Below are 14517 nucleotides of genomic sequence, written 5' to 3'. Positions count from 1 at the left end.
GCCAAAAAAAATAAACAAAAACTATTATGGTCACCAAACATGTTTTTTGTTTTTATTTTTAATAAATAAACAAACTCAGAAAAAAAAAGTTTTAGAAAAGGAAGGTAATTTTAAGCTCAAAAATCATGTATTTACGTAAATAATTTTTTTACTAATATGAATCTTGTTTGATAGATCTCATTGAGATTTTTTAAATAGTGCAAAAAAATCAAAAAATTAATTTTTATTTTCGTTATATTTGAGTTTAAAATTACTTTCTTCTTTTAAAAAAAATTTAGAAAGAAAGCGGAACTGGGCGACAACTTTACTAAACAAAGCACACCCTTCATTCTCACCCTGTTCTTTCTTTTGTGTCGTTGATTCTACTGCCACGTGCTCTCTCGACAGGAAAGAAACTGTAGCCAAGCCGAAATCGAAACAGCGATTTCCCATAAAAATCAATACAAAGAAACCCCATCTTCGAAAGCATACCAAATCCACACCAACCTTATCCAAACTTCAATGTATATGTACAGTAACAACCAGCAATGTTTTCTGTTTTCGGTAAGTACAAAGAACATAGTTTACAACATTATTTTCACACATTTATGAAGGAAAAAAATAACAAAATAATACAGCTGTTCTTTATACACTTATCAAACAGCTGGTTCTCTTTCCTCTGGTGTTTGAGAGCAAAAAAAAATTCACAAGGAAGATACTTAACAGTTGGAAAGCAAACAAGCTGATCCATCTTTCGTTTTTCTTTTTCATTTCGAGGCCCTGAATAGTTGGCTTCCAAGGGTGACAACTGGGGTTCCTTCCCCCATGATTGTTGTCAAGTTCATCTCTTTCTCTAGTATTCGATCCAATTCCATTACCGCATAGCTCATGGAAGGTCGTCTATCACTAGTAGGGTCCACGGACCTGCTAATCAACTGAATGTACTCTTCCATGCCTTCTGTGGTGAAGCTATTTCCCATTCTTTGATCAATGATGGTAGAGATCTTGCCAGAGTCCTGATAATTTTGCACCTTCAAAACGAGAGAACAACTCTTGAGATGTGCATGATACTGTCTACTACATCATACCTTTTAAGGCGTGTTAGGTTCACTTTATGTAACAAAATATGACGCAATTAAAAATTGATAACTATGTTGTGTGACGGTTTGAAACCACCACACCTTTGCCTTTGGTGGGTATGCATTACACGTGCATTACTACGGATATAATTTGCTGGGTCGATGAACAAATAATCGTGGGCAAACAAACAAGTCTAGAAAATTTTATATTTGGAACTGCGTAATTTGTTGTATCAGTACTAGATTAGCATGGTGTGAGAACTGTTGGTACCCATTCAACCAGGTTTTGATTAAGATCTGAAGATAGCAACTCCATTGCTTCAAGCCCGCTTACTAGTTCCAGAAGGAATACCCCAAAACTATATACATCACTTTTGTCAGAGAACCGTCTGAACTCCCTCACCCTATATAAGCAAATGTGATTAAGTCATTAAAAGAAAAGGAAACAAAAGAGCAAGGCATGGTAGACATGAATAAATCACAGATGGGTTTGTTGAGAGCAGTACTCTGGGGCAAGGAACATCTCATCGGCTGCCACATGAGAAGATGGGCCCACAATATCAACTCTTCCAAGGAAATTGCGAAGTCCCGCATCAGCAACCTTAGCAATGAAATTTTCATCTACAAGAACATTTGCTGTTTTGAAATCCTTATGTACCAAACGGGGACTTAAGGAGTGGAGATGAGCCAAACCTGCATGTTAGAGAAATGAATCAGGCAGTATAACCCAGGAGCAATGTTCAGAGACATTTTGAACATGCAAAGGAGGAAGGTCTCTGGTACTTGACAGTCTTCCAGAACTTACAAAAGAATTTTGTGGACCGAGATGGATATTCGGATATTTTAGAATAGAGAAGGAAAACTAATACCAGGAAAGCCACTAATGCTCACTGATTTTGCAGAGGATCACCTTTAGCAGCACCTATAGCTATTGAAAGCCTATGCTTGAATTCTAGCTTCTCCTGTGAAACCTGACCGGCACCTGCAAAGGGAACATCACAAAATTTCATTAGAAATAAATAGGGGAAAGTATATCAACAAGCAAGACTGTCTACAAGAATGTTTCCATACAAAAAGACCAAGGTGCGGCTCCAGAAATATTTGTTAGGGAAGTCATCGACAAAAACTTGACACGTATAAGACCATAAAATTGCGCTTGACAAGTTTCAAAGTTTTTGAAATTGTTGCATAACTATACATCATAGTTGCCAGTAGATACATCATTTGATCTTCTATTCAGTGCCTCTCTTTATAAGTGGAGAAGAGACCAAAAAAAAAAGGAGGAAAAAAACATTGTTACTTTCTAAATGATTGGCAAAGTGGATTACATATTGGAGAAGAATTAGATGAGTTGTAAAATAATTGAATGTTAGGAGGACTCTAAAATTATGTATGAGAAGAGTTGAAGATAAATTAGTGTTTGGAATAATAAAGTAGATTCAAATATCATTTTTTTCTTTAACCTCACGGGGTTGGCCTGGTGGTCAACTTGGGACTTAGGGGGTTGCTCTCTCCAGAGGTTTCACGCTTGAAACCTCCCAACTACTATCAACTATTGTTGGGTCATTTCGCACGGGCTTGTCCCGGCTTTAATGAGGATCCACACTAGTGGATGGTGGGAATGGGTCCCCAGGGATTAATCGAGGTGCACGTAAGCTGATCCGAACACCTTGAATTATCAAGTAGAAAAACTATCAATCTTTTCTAATTCAAAGGCATAACAATAGAGTGTTTATTGCTTTCTTAAGGTTGTCAAGTATATGTTAGCCCCCCATCAAAACTTGTACAACATTGTTTTCTACTTCTATCAGCGGCGAATCTAGGAATTGTGACCAGTGGAGTCGCTCAATTGGTTTTTGGCATCACTTGTAAGATCCATTTGGCATCACTTTTAAGATCCATCAAATGCATTTAATAGGATTAATTTACAGTCCTTATATGATAAATAGAGAGGATAACAGGTTAACAACAGAGCAACAAAAAGATATATAAAGACATGAGCTTCTGTAAAGAAAACTCTAAAATTTTTATTTCCCCTCAACTCCAAGGCTATTTCGGCAATCAATTGTAGATTTTTTGAGAGGTAATAATGGATTATTGGAGGAAATTTTGACGAGTTTAGATTGTAGCTCTGTTTCAATTAAATTTTGAAAAGAATGTCATACTTTTTACTGGCTGCAGTATAGGGATGGAGAAAGTAAAAAAGAAAAAGTAGAGGTGGATTTGAAGAGGAATACAGAGCAGATAGAGCAAAGCAGAGACAGATAGAGAAACTGTGCTGTGGGGTGAATATACTTTTCACTCACTTTCAAACAGGGTGAGATGGGCAGTGGGCACATGACAGCCTTTGGATCATGTTTTAGCAAATCTACGGGTGCTAAGGGCTTTGTCAGTGGTGACATGTCAGTACAAGTTTTCAGAAAGGAGAAAAATTATGCTTAGTAAAATGTAGAAATTTGCAGGCCACTGGATTCAACTGACACCACATGTATATATGTGGCGTCGCCCCTGACTTCTATCTTCAATAAGAGGGTGTTCATCTGCATGTATATATGTGGAGTTGTGTAGGTAAAGGATCAGTGACTTGGAGCCAGATATCATGCTAAAAAGGACAATAAACATGATGTCATTTGTTTTTCACCAGTGTTTGTCACTCATCTGTTTTTCACCAGTGTTCGTCACTCATCTGTTTTTCACCAGTGTTCGTCACTAATCTGTGCTTGTGTGTGCGTGCGCAGGGGTGGGTGGGGTGTGGGGTTGGGGAGAATAAGGCATTACCATACAAGTGAATGGAAACACTTCCATTAGGAATATACTCATAAACGAGGATCTGTTGATCATTTTCCTGGCAGTAACCCAAAAGGGTCACGAGATTTCGGTGATTAATGGATGAGAGATAACGTACCTGTAGGGCATAAGTACAAGGATATCAGATCTTGGAGAACTTAATACAGAAAACGATTAAAAATGCAAAGTGAAACAAAAATCAAATCCCCATCCACTCCAGTCACTTTTAAAGTGGTATTTCACTTATATGTGATCTTTCAAGTAACTGGGAAAGAGGAGGGGAGAAAATGAAAAATGGAGAAGGCGACATTGGAGTTCATATTCAATATCACATAGAAGTGAGAACAGAACATACTAAGATCTAGTCGACGTGGTGACTTGTCTTGGAGGTACACAAAAACAAGGTGAAATTCAAGGCAAAATCAGGAGTAAGGCTCTGAAAGTCCAGAAGGAGGAACATAAATGAAACCTCTGAAATAAAGCTTTGTTGTCTTCAAAAGCACATCCCATCAGAATCTGAAACGGAGGGTGTGGTTGCAAACTGACTAACTAACGAGAAAAGTTGGTTCCACTAATCTTAAACTTCAAGTGAACTCTCTTGTAGTCCATCAATTTCAAACCTCAAAGATAAAACATAGACAGTGCTGGATGAGTCCAGAATCCCAGATCATATGCAAAAGCTTATGCAAAGAGCTTTTGCATAAGTTCTTTTTTAAAAACTAACCAACCATTATAATGTGAATACTTTTCCTCATTGGACAAGAAAGGAAACATCACCTCTTCAATGAATTCCTGACTAGGTGCAGCAGCTCGCTTTTTTATGGCTACAAGCATCCCATCATTTAGCAGACCTTTATATACCGCCCCGAATTTACCCTCTCCGATTAAACTTCTATCACTAAAACTTTTTGTCGCCAATGCCAATTCTTCCATCTCAAAATGCCTAGCTTCTCGCAAGGACAACTCAACCCCAACAGATCTTTCCACTGCAGATTACCAGAAGAGATAATGGACAGATACGCATTCATAAGAGGATCAGAAATCTATATATGTACGTAATTAGCGGAAGAACTAGTGCTCGTAGGGGTTCTATACCACCCCTTGGCTTTATGATGCCTCTATTAATTCATGTAAATTCCAAGCCAAAAAAAAATAAAAAATACTATATCCTCTTTGGATTTGGCAATCCCAATCGCTCCACCGTCAAATCTCCTTTGGTGCAATCTTAAAGTATAGCTTTGTCGAACATTTTAGAGTCACATGTCAATTTTCGCTCTAGCTGATGTTTGTTTACCAAATGCCAAGTTGACATGTGTAGGATTGTTGGCTAGAGAATTAACCTTTTTCATACTAGCAACCACACTCGTTGAACATTTTATTGCCTATCCAACACCCCCCTTTCTTCTGTTCCTTTTCATTTCCAAAGTACTTAACGAAACCGGGTCAAAATAAAAGAGAAATTAATCAGTCATTGCAACATTTGTGTAATAGATCACTTATTATTAGGTGATATTGAGCTGGACTTTGATTACAAGTGATCATGTATTCAAATTCAATAGGTACGACGTGCATTTATTCATTATTTGCTGAAATTTATCCTTTTCTGGAAAGCTTTCATGAAATTGAGTTGCAATCAAATAATTGTGTTATTAATTTGAGCTGAACTTATGGTGCTCCACCAAAATAGCATTGATGGAATCAACAAGGGGGACACCAGATGGCACCTCAGGCAATGAAATCCTAGTTCAGCCCCTGCACGTGATATGAAGTTACCTTGAACTGAGGGATCAGAAGACCCTGTCTCAGAAGTTCTTCCAGCACTTCTATTATGAAAGAGGCAGAACCAGATAAGTGTAATCACCATCCCCACCAATGCCACGGCTCCTGCAGCACCTCCCAAGATTGCTGCAAGAGTCGTTGACATTTGATTTGGGAGCCACTTCAGCTACAGAGTCAAGTTGTATGGTTACACATGGAACCTGAAATTAAAAGGATATGTAAGCAGATGAGTTTCAAAAAGAAGTTTAACCTGGATAAAGAAAGGACGCATAAACAACAGTTGACAAACTCTTCTTTTCAACGGTAAGCAAAAGAAATCCTATTAGTTAGATGCAGAAACATTATGAATAAGTGATTAAACAACATTAGAAGCAAACCTTCATGTTAGATTATAAGAAGATAAGTGTTCTATCTGCAGTGTATGGAAGGCTTAAAAAACAAAGCAGTTGGCAGGAACAAAATTGCTACTTTGGACATGAAAGCTCAATCTGGATGTAGAAGGAAAACAACCAACTAAACATGGACCTGCCGAAAGGTATTGGATGGATAATTAGGATTCTAGTCAAATACAGTAGCATTGCTCATTTTTGCATCAAGTAAATGGGTGGGAATAAAAGACGATTAAAATGTTCACATTGGAAATTTCTGTTTCAGGTGAGAATGCTTTGACACACTGCACAACCAGAGTTGAGGTTGAGAGAATTGAATGATAAGAGAAGCACATTGGAAATTAGCATTACCTGAATCGGGTAGCAAGATCCCTAAGAAACCGAGCTCCATTTGCCAATGACAATTTGAGCGGCGGGGGTTCCAATAGAACAAACGCTCAGATCGAAAGTCAACCACATTGAAAATCCTCCACTTCTAACACAGAAATGAAGCAAAAGTGTAATGTAGGCGTCAGCCTCTCCCAAAGCCTTTAAATCGGGACGCAATAGCCAAATAGAAGTTTAAGTCCGAGTATTTGACAAACTAAGAAAGAAAGAATGAGAGCGAACCTATCAAGTCAAAATTCATTAACAAGTGCCTTCTTGATGGGAAGCGCTACTTCAAAGTTATCAATCAATCAACCAACCAACCAATCAAGACCCCTCCTTTGATGAGGGAGGGAGGGAGGGAGGGAGGGAAATAGAAGTTTAATTGCAGTTGTTTACTTTTTCTTTGGAGAGAGAGAGAGAGAGAGAGAGAGAGAGAGAGAGTAGTTAGTTTAATAGAGGAGGGAGGAGGTTGACATCGAATTGCCTTGTCTTCACTATCGTCGTCGTCATCGGGGATACAGACAACTGCCGACAGAAATTGTGGTCGCGCCGACAGACACACACGATCAGGATTCAGGGTTTATTACTCCACCGCCAAAAAATTTCAAATCCCGTTTTCAAGAGAACAAAAACAAAATAAGGAAACAATCCTAAACCCAATTCTATTAATTTGCTGATGACGACTCAGACAGAGAGAAAACCCATTACTATAGAAGTCCGAAAGAAAAGGCAGGGGATTGTAAATTTGTATGTCAGGGACAAGGAGGAAGGATGAAGTAACAGGATAACAGAAATTTGATCCTAGCGGTAGCAGATTTGGGCCTCGGAGAAAATACAGTAGTAGTTCGAGACGAGAGAGAGAGAGTTGAAAAAGGCACTACTCCAGTGGGGAGTATTTTACTACTACTGTTCTTGGATGTGTGTGTAGGACTGTAGGGAGTGGGAGGGAGTCTTGTATTGTATGGGCTGTAAAGCATTAATAGCGGGGTTGTCTGTTACTGCGTTTGGGGGCTTATTGTATATGTTGTCGCTCTGTCCTGTCCCAGCCCAGGACATCTTGGTTGTTACGACTCTCTCCCTCCCTTACAAATTCTCTCACAATATTTTATCATCATCATCCTATACAAAGCAACTCTTCTACAACTATACACAAAGTCCTCGTCATTATGTGTGAGCCCGTCTTTTCATGTGAGGAGTTTGTATATTTGTGTGTGTAATTATAAATTAATTGTATACAAAGACGACAGAGAGAAGACATCCAAAATGTACAACCCATGCCAGCTAGGCTAAACTGGAAAATCACACCAAAAGTATACTACTATAAAATTAATGCCTTTTTTAGGATATTATAGTATTGTTGTTTAGAATAGAATATTTTAAAACTTACATTTCTTCATTGTCCAAAACCAAAGGAGAGATTTTCATACATACAGTATGTAATGTAATTAGAGATACACCCCTTCTATAAAGGTTAGCTAGGAAGGTATCCATTGATAATTGCATTGTTGCTATCCCCCACCTGCCAGCTATGTTGACACTGCTCCTACTAATCCCCTCCTATATTCAGTGTTCAAAAAATCCCCAGCTTGTATTGACATTTTTGTGTAGTGCACGACCCACCCTTTCTGATTACTTTTTGTTCAAACCAATTTCTCATAGGAAAGACAGCTTTGGATTCTATCACCCTCTCTACAGTTTATTTGTTTTCTTAAAAATTACTAGAAAATGCTAACCACTATTTATGTGGTGATTATTACTCCATTTTAGTTTTGAATTTTGATGGTCGCAAAAATTTATGTTACTTTCTCACATCTACTATAATTTAATGGATAGACGTTATCGTGACATTTAAAGAAAATAGTTTATTATTTATAAAGTTGCTGTGCAGTCAAAGACCATGTAGTGCACTACTTCATTAATTAACAAACCTTTGCCTCATAACCTAGCTATACTTGGATAAATGATTGCTCTCTATTAAACATCAAGGTAAACAAACAAAAAATTGCATGCCATAATTCATCATTCTTCAAAAATTATTGATTTGGTATTTTTTTCATCTTTTCTGAATTTTTTTTTCGAATCACATCAAAAGTTTTTGGATCGAACATTCATCTCAATGAGGGGAGTCCAAAAAGTGAAAAATTACGATCAAAAGCAAAAAAAATCACTAAAAACAAAAAAAAAAGGTGCTAAACAGCTGTATTTTTTTGTCTTTAGTGTCATCCTATCTTAACTTTTTCATCTTCGATCCACATTTTTAATTTTTTTGATTCCTCTATTTCTAATTGAGATGAACGATTAATTTCAAAAATTATAAGGTGAAGTTAAGTAGTAAGTTACAAAAATTAATTTTGTTCACCCTCACCTTTTGTGAGGCTAACTTTATGCAAATTTCATGAGATATGTTGCGGATTTCATTTGGCCACGGCTATTCGCAGCCCGCTTCTTGCTACTCGCTGTCAATTGCTACTTGCAACATATCACCTTATAAGAATTTGCTACCTACAACCAACAAAATATTCCTGATCTCCCCATTTTACCCTCTATACTTGCAACCCACAAAATATACAACCCCACAACCCTTCTATACCTACAAACCCTCCCTCTCCCCTCGTTTTTTCTACCACAGGCCTTCTCTTTCTACCTCAGGCCTTCTCTCCGCTGCCCGCCGCCAGCCACCAGTCTACCATTACCGCCACACCCACCACACGAAACCCATCCCCTTTCACCAGTCACCACTTCCAGCACCAAACCCACCCCGTCTATCTCTCTCTGTCTCCTCCCATTTCTTCTTCTCCCCAGTCACCACCACAACACCACACCACAACAGTAGCACAGGTTTGAGGCGAAGGAGATGTGAGAGAAGAGCACAATACGCCAACATCACCAACGATTTCGAAGTTCAAACATCGGTAAAATTTTTGTTGTTGTTATTACGTACCTACGCGGTTTTGCCTCATTCGAATTTTACTGTTTGATTTTTTTTCTTCAGAAACCACGAGCGTACTACTATTTCGTGTATCTATTTCATGTATTTCAAATATAATCGAACATTAGAGTCCGATTGTTTGACACAATTTTGGATATTAAAGTCTGATTGTTTGCCCCCTATTCGGATTTTAAGATCTGAAATTTATTGCCTTATTCGGATTTTAATATCCAATTGGCCGATTGGCCCCTATGTATTTCAGCAGCAGCTGAATTTGTTAGCATAGCTCATTCAGAATGTAATATCTGAATTTTTTTGCCTCATTTAGATTTTAATATCTGAAATATTTGACTCCATTCGGACATTAAATTTTACCCGAGTCATGTATGTATTTTACCCCAATTCTATAATGGGTCTCTGTAAGTTTTCTACTCTAGACGTTTTCATCATATAATGTGAACCGATTAGACAATGACACAAACCATTGACATTGTCCAGGAATAATTGACAAAGTTTTCGGATATTAAAGTCTAATTATTTCCCCCTATTCAAATGTTAATATCTTAAATTTATTGCCCCATTCGGATTTTAATATGTAGCTGAATTTGTAAGGTCATTCGGAATTTAATATCTGAAATGTTTTGCCTCATTTGGATTTTAATATCCAAAGTATTTTACCCCATTCAGACATTAGAGTCTGATTTGTCCCCTCTATTTCAACCTTTAGAATCCGATTGTGAGTGAGAACCTATAAACATTCATAACATTACCACACTCGGAGTTCTTTCTTCTTCATTGAAAAAGAATAAAAAAACCCTAATTTGGCTTGAAGAACTTGAAGTAATCTCTTGGAGTTTGACATGTAATTTGAAAATTTCTCTTCTTATGGTAAGAAATCTTCCTTAAACTATGAGTATTGATAAATATGTGCATATAGAATCAACCTACATGGAAGAGATTTAAGAATTAGGGTTCTATAGTGCTTACATGATGATTTTATACCTAACTCATTTTAAATTCTCAAATATTGTTAATTGGTATGGATAATATGATTTTGATCATGGAAACCCAAGATTGATGCATGTTAGTTGGTATACAAATGGATTATAAACATGAACTTGTAGAATTTTGAAGTTGCTTACTACTATTGATGTTGAGAAATTTTGAAAAATCTGGACAGCATCCAAAGCTACGTTTTTATCAAATTTGTTATACTTAGACAAGTTTATTGGTTATGAGTCCTTTCGAGTCTCAGAGATTGTTAAGTTGGTGTTGTTTTGGCGATGGAATCATCGAAAAATATGAAGTACACGATTTTTAATGAATATTCGATCACAGATTCCTTTGCTGAAAAACTGTGTTTCCTGCACAGAATTACTGAGAGTGCGGAAGAACGCAATGCAGCGGCTTTGGCCATTTTGGATAGTGTTTTGGGTGGGACTAGGGCTACGACTTCAACTTGCCCGTATGATCTACGACAAGCACTTGTTGAAGTGCAGAGGACTTTGAGGGGACCGGAGGCTACTGAAGCGAGCATAGCAGGCCCTAGTTCGGATCGTTACTCGAGTTGTTACACTACGTGCTGGCGCCGTGACTATACTTGAGACTTGTCTTTTCCATGACTTGTTTTTGATGGACTTTATGACCTTGTATTTATTTTGGACACTTTATGGTCATGGTTTATGGACTAATTTCCGTGGTGGAATGACTTTTGTTTTATTGCGGATAACTATTAGCATATTTGTGATAATTGGATACCGTGAAAATATGAATGCTAAGTAGGGCACCAAAACGTAAATTTTATGGTTTGAATCATTCTTAATACTTTCCTAGCCACAAATAATTCGTTAGACAATACTTGTATGTGAAAATTTAGATTTAAATGAGGAGTGCCGTACGAACGGACAATGCTCTAGACAAACATAGAACACTACCAAAAAAAATGGTTTGCCTAAATTTCATATTTTACAATAAAATTCTACGAACTCAAATTTTACATAAAAGTCTTTCGAGCCAACCTAGTCTAGTTCGATTATGTCCGTCGTTGCCACATCGTTCCCCACTATGTTTTTAAACTCTTTGATCTTGTCACAATATTGTGTATCCCATCCATCCGCGAATGAGTAGTGATGTATATACCAATTCCTTGCAATAGGCGGGATGGGGGAATTTGGTTGCAAATGAACCGTTACAAAGTGATCGCTGTAAACGTGTCCGAGCGCAATCAAACGTCGACTCTCAGGGGGAAGGGGCGGATATAGGGAAAGAACACGTTTTACGAGGAATAAAATTTTTACAAATATATATTTTCATGTTGGCACATTATACGAGGAAGAATTACATCCCATTTTAACCAATAATAAATAAGTGCGTTGATTTTCAAACTCCCCTTTTAATATCCACACTCTTTTTTGTCCATTACAGTCCATTCATTCGGAAAAAATTAATTTCGGAAATAAATATTCGAAATCTATAACAAGATTTGGACTTTAATTTCTGATTTATGTACCAGTACTTAGATTTTAATTTTCCAGGTTTCTCTATCACTCGGTACTTTTGTCGTCCATTGTATACGGTTTTGATAGACGTTACGTTCTCAAGATCTTGAACCTTCAAATGGGTTAGGATTTCTCTGGGTTTCACCAAAGCAACTGACAAATCAACCACCGTGCTAGTTTGCTCTGCTGACAACCTCCCAGCATACGAATGACCCTCCAAGTACACCACTGGAGGATGGTTGTGAGTGCCATTGTGGATATAGATAGTCCAACCATCTTTGCCCTTTACAGCTTTCAATTCAAATGGGTATTCACATTTTTTGGTGCCCGTGGACTGCACTCTCTTCTTCACAGCTACCTCCTTCCCATCAACCTTCTTCACAAATGGCCTATACTTACCGCTCCTTTCACATGAAAACCTCATCCAAGGTGTGCGATTCTTAATACATTTCTCAAAACCCTTAATCACAAAGATAAACCCGTGTTGTTTACCAGTGCATCTTATCCAATCTACCAATGCTTCATCGGATGGGAAAACCTACACACACATGAAAAAAATTATAGCCCGTAATATAAGATTGCACATGATAAATGCTCTATCAAAAAACACTCACCGTCTCCGTTGTAAAATACTCCGTATAATCGTATGGAGGACGAGTGGGAAGTAGGTATAGTCGATGACACTACATAACTACCAAGTGTTGAAGTGTCACCCTGTAACACCCAAAGGCAAACCAGGTAAGTGCCGGATTCTCTACAGTTTCATTCAGATATTAATATCTAAAAATTGGCACCAAATTCCGATATAAGAGTCCAACAATGTTGACAATATTCGGATATTAATATCCGAATAGTTGTACATAATTCAGACATTAGAGTCCAAAAAATTAGTAAAGTTTTGGCACTATGTGTCCATTTGTGTCGGGCCAGAACTGAAATTCAAAATGGAGGGCTTCTGAAATTGAAAATGGAGGGCGGGCTTACCTCTCTCTATGGTTTTTGCTCCATCACTACAACATCTGTGACTTGTTTCTCAACTTCCATTGTGTCCATTGTGTGATCTTCTGACTACAAATCGTGGTGTATTGATGGGTCAACTATTTCGTATTTATCAATGGAGGGAGAGGAAGCAATCGAGGTTTCCATTGACAATTTAAGAGGAAGAGGAGGGGAGGAGGATAGGCAGACTTGGCTGCTGGTGGGTGATGGCAGCTGGGTAGGGATGAAAATGGAGGAGTTTGAATGGGAGGAGGGAGGAGACGTGGTCTAGGGAGGGAGGGAAATCAGGAGTATGTGGTTGTATGTAATGGGGTAAAATAGTCAAATAGCATGAGGTCTTAGGGGTATCATGGTCAAATTGCACAAGGGCATTTTTGTCCGTAATTGATAAAAGTTTTAATCGGCTGCGAGTAGCAAAAATTACGCTGCAAATAGCGGCGCCCTTTCATTTTGGTAATCGAAACTGCTCATTGAGTATCAATTAATTTGGTACGATACCATGCAGAAATTAAGTTTAACGGGATTGATGAGTACTCGATAAAAAAAATCCAACTTTGCCCTATCCAGTTCTATACGCAAGAATTAGATTTTATAATCAAGTACTTTCCGGTATTCGATTGAACTGATTTTTTTGCGTGATCTTCTAACAAATCAAGTTAGACAAAATAAGCGGTTTACGATCATCAAATCAAGACCTGTAACATGGCTCACGGCCCATTCGATGTGGGTAAAGTTACCCTCATCATGATGTTTTTGAGAGATGGAACTGACAATTTTGTTTTGAAATGCATGTTATGTTTTGTTTAATTTCACTCCAACATAGCTTCATGGTAGAGCTTGCTGAAGGTGTTCGATTCATTCAACATTCCCTTTCCCTCTCTCCTAGGGTAGAGCAGTGTAGAATTTGCCTTTATCCAAAATTTAAAAAAAAAAATCGAAAAGATGGAAAGAACGGAATGTTGGGGAATTCTCCAAATTACATTGTGGAGGTAGTGGGTTATGGTGTGAGAGAACTTTGAATTACGTTAGATATGATTGATATATCTCTACCTTATCTTATACTTGGGTAATATGAATCGAAGTTTTGTTTTCAGATGGCATAGGGTTTGCACTCCCAAAGTCAGACCTAAATCACCCAATTATTTAGAACGCCAAGAAAACCAAATGTTTTTTTTCTGCAGAATATAAACTCCATCAACAAGAACAAATAAAACCAACGAAGGAGAACTTAAAAGCCTTGGTGTAGAGAGACGTATATGGCAAGAAATTATATCACTAAAATGGCTAAGAAATTAGTAATAGAGGCAATGGTGCCTATTGGCATAAGGTGTCTTTCAAAATGTTTGCAGTGGCTGAGCTAGAATTTTCATGGAATGGAGGCACATATAGACATACTACTTTGACATGCCCAAGTACCGAGTCCAGCACTAATAGCGCCATGCGCCTAGTTTATTGCGTACCCACGTACACCTTACTGCCTAGTACATGCGAAGCTTCTTGTTGTCTTTTTTTAAGCCTCTTCATTTCCTTCTCTCTTTCCGTGTGAAATTATTCAAGTTATAGTATTATGAAATAGTCAGAAAACAAACTGAAATTCTGTATCCTAGACGCAATTCACCAGTGCCCCGATACACATTATATTCTTAGGTAGTGACAGAGGTGAATACTATCTAAGGAAAGCGGCTCTGAAAAGCGTCTTGAAGCACTCT

At 37.8% G+C, this 14517-nt stretch overlaps 1 protein-coding gene across 1 annotated transcript; it reads right to left on the bottom strand.

The window, feature by feature from the left end:
- Positions 1 to 458: 458 nt before the first annotated feature.
- On the bottom strand, positions 459 to 6139 carry LOC131302250 (putative serine/threonine-protein kinase). The gene is made up of 8 exons (XM_058328780.1): positions 6002 to 6139; positions 5619 to 5824; positions 4623 to 4831; positions 3837 to 3963; positions 1969 to 2040; positions 1565 to 1751; positions 1330 to 1462; positions 459 to 1010 (listed from the first exon to the last, which is right to left on the bottom strand). The coding sequence occupies exons 2-8, from the start codon at positions 5767 to 5769 to the stop codon at positions 747 to 749; spliced, it is 1143 nt and encodes a 380-aa protein (XP_058184763.1). The 5' UTR covers positions 5770 to 5824; positions 6002 to 6139; the 3' UTR covers positions 459 to 746.
- Positions 6140 to 14517: the final 8378 nt, after the last annotated feature.

This window comes from Rhododendron vialii, chromosome 10a (assembly GCF_030253575.1).
Source record: "Rhododendron vialii isolate Sample 1 chromosome 10a, ASM3025357v1".
NCBI classification, from domain to species: domain Eukaryota; kingdom Viridiplantae; phylum Streptophyta; class Magnoliopsida; order Ericales; family Ericaceae; genus Rhododendron; species Rhododendron vialii.
Note: the sequence above shows the minus strand (reverse complement) of the source record. Positions and strands in the feature narration are given on the sequence as shown.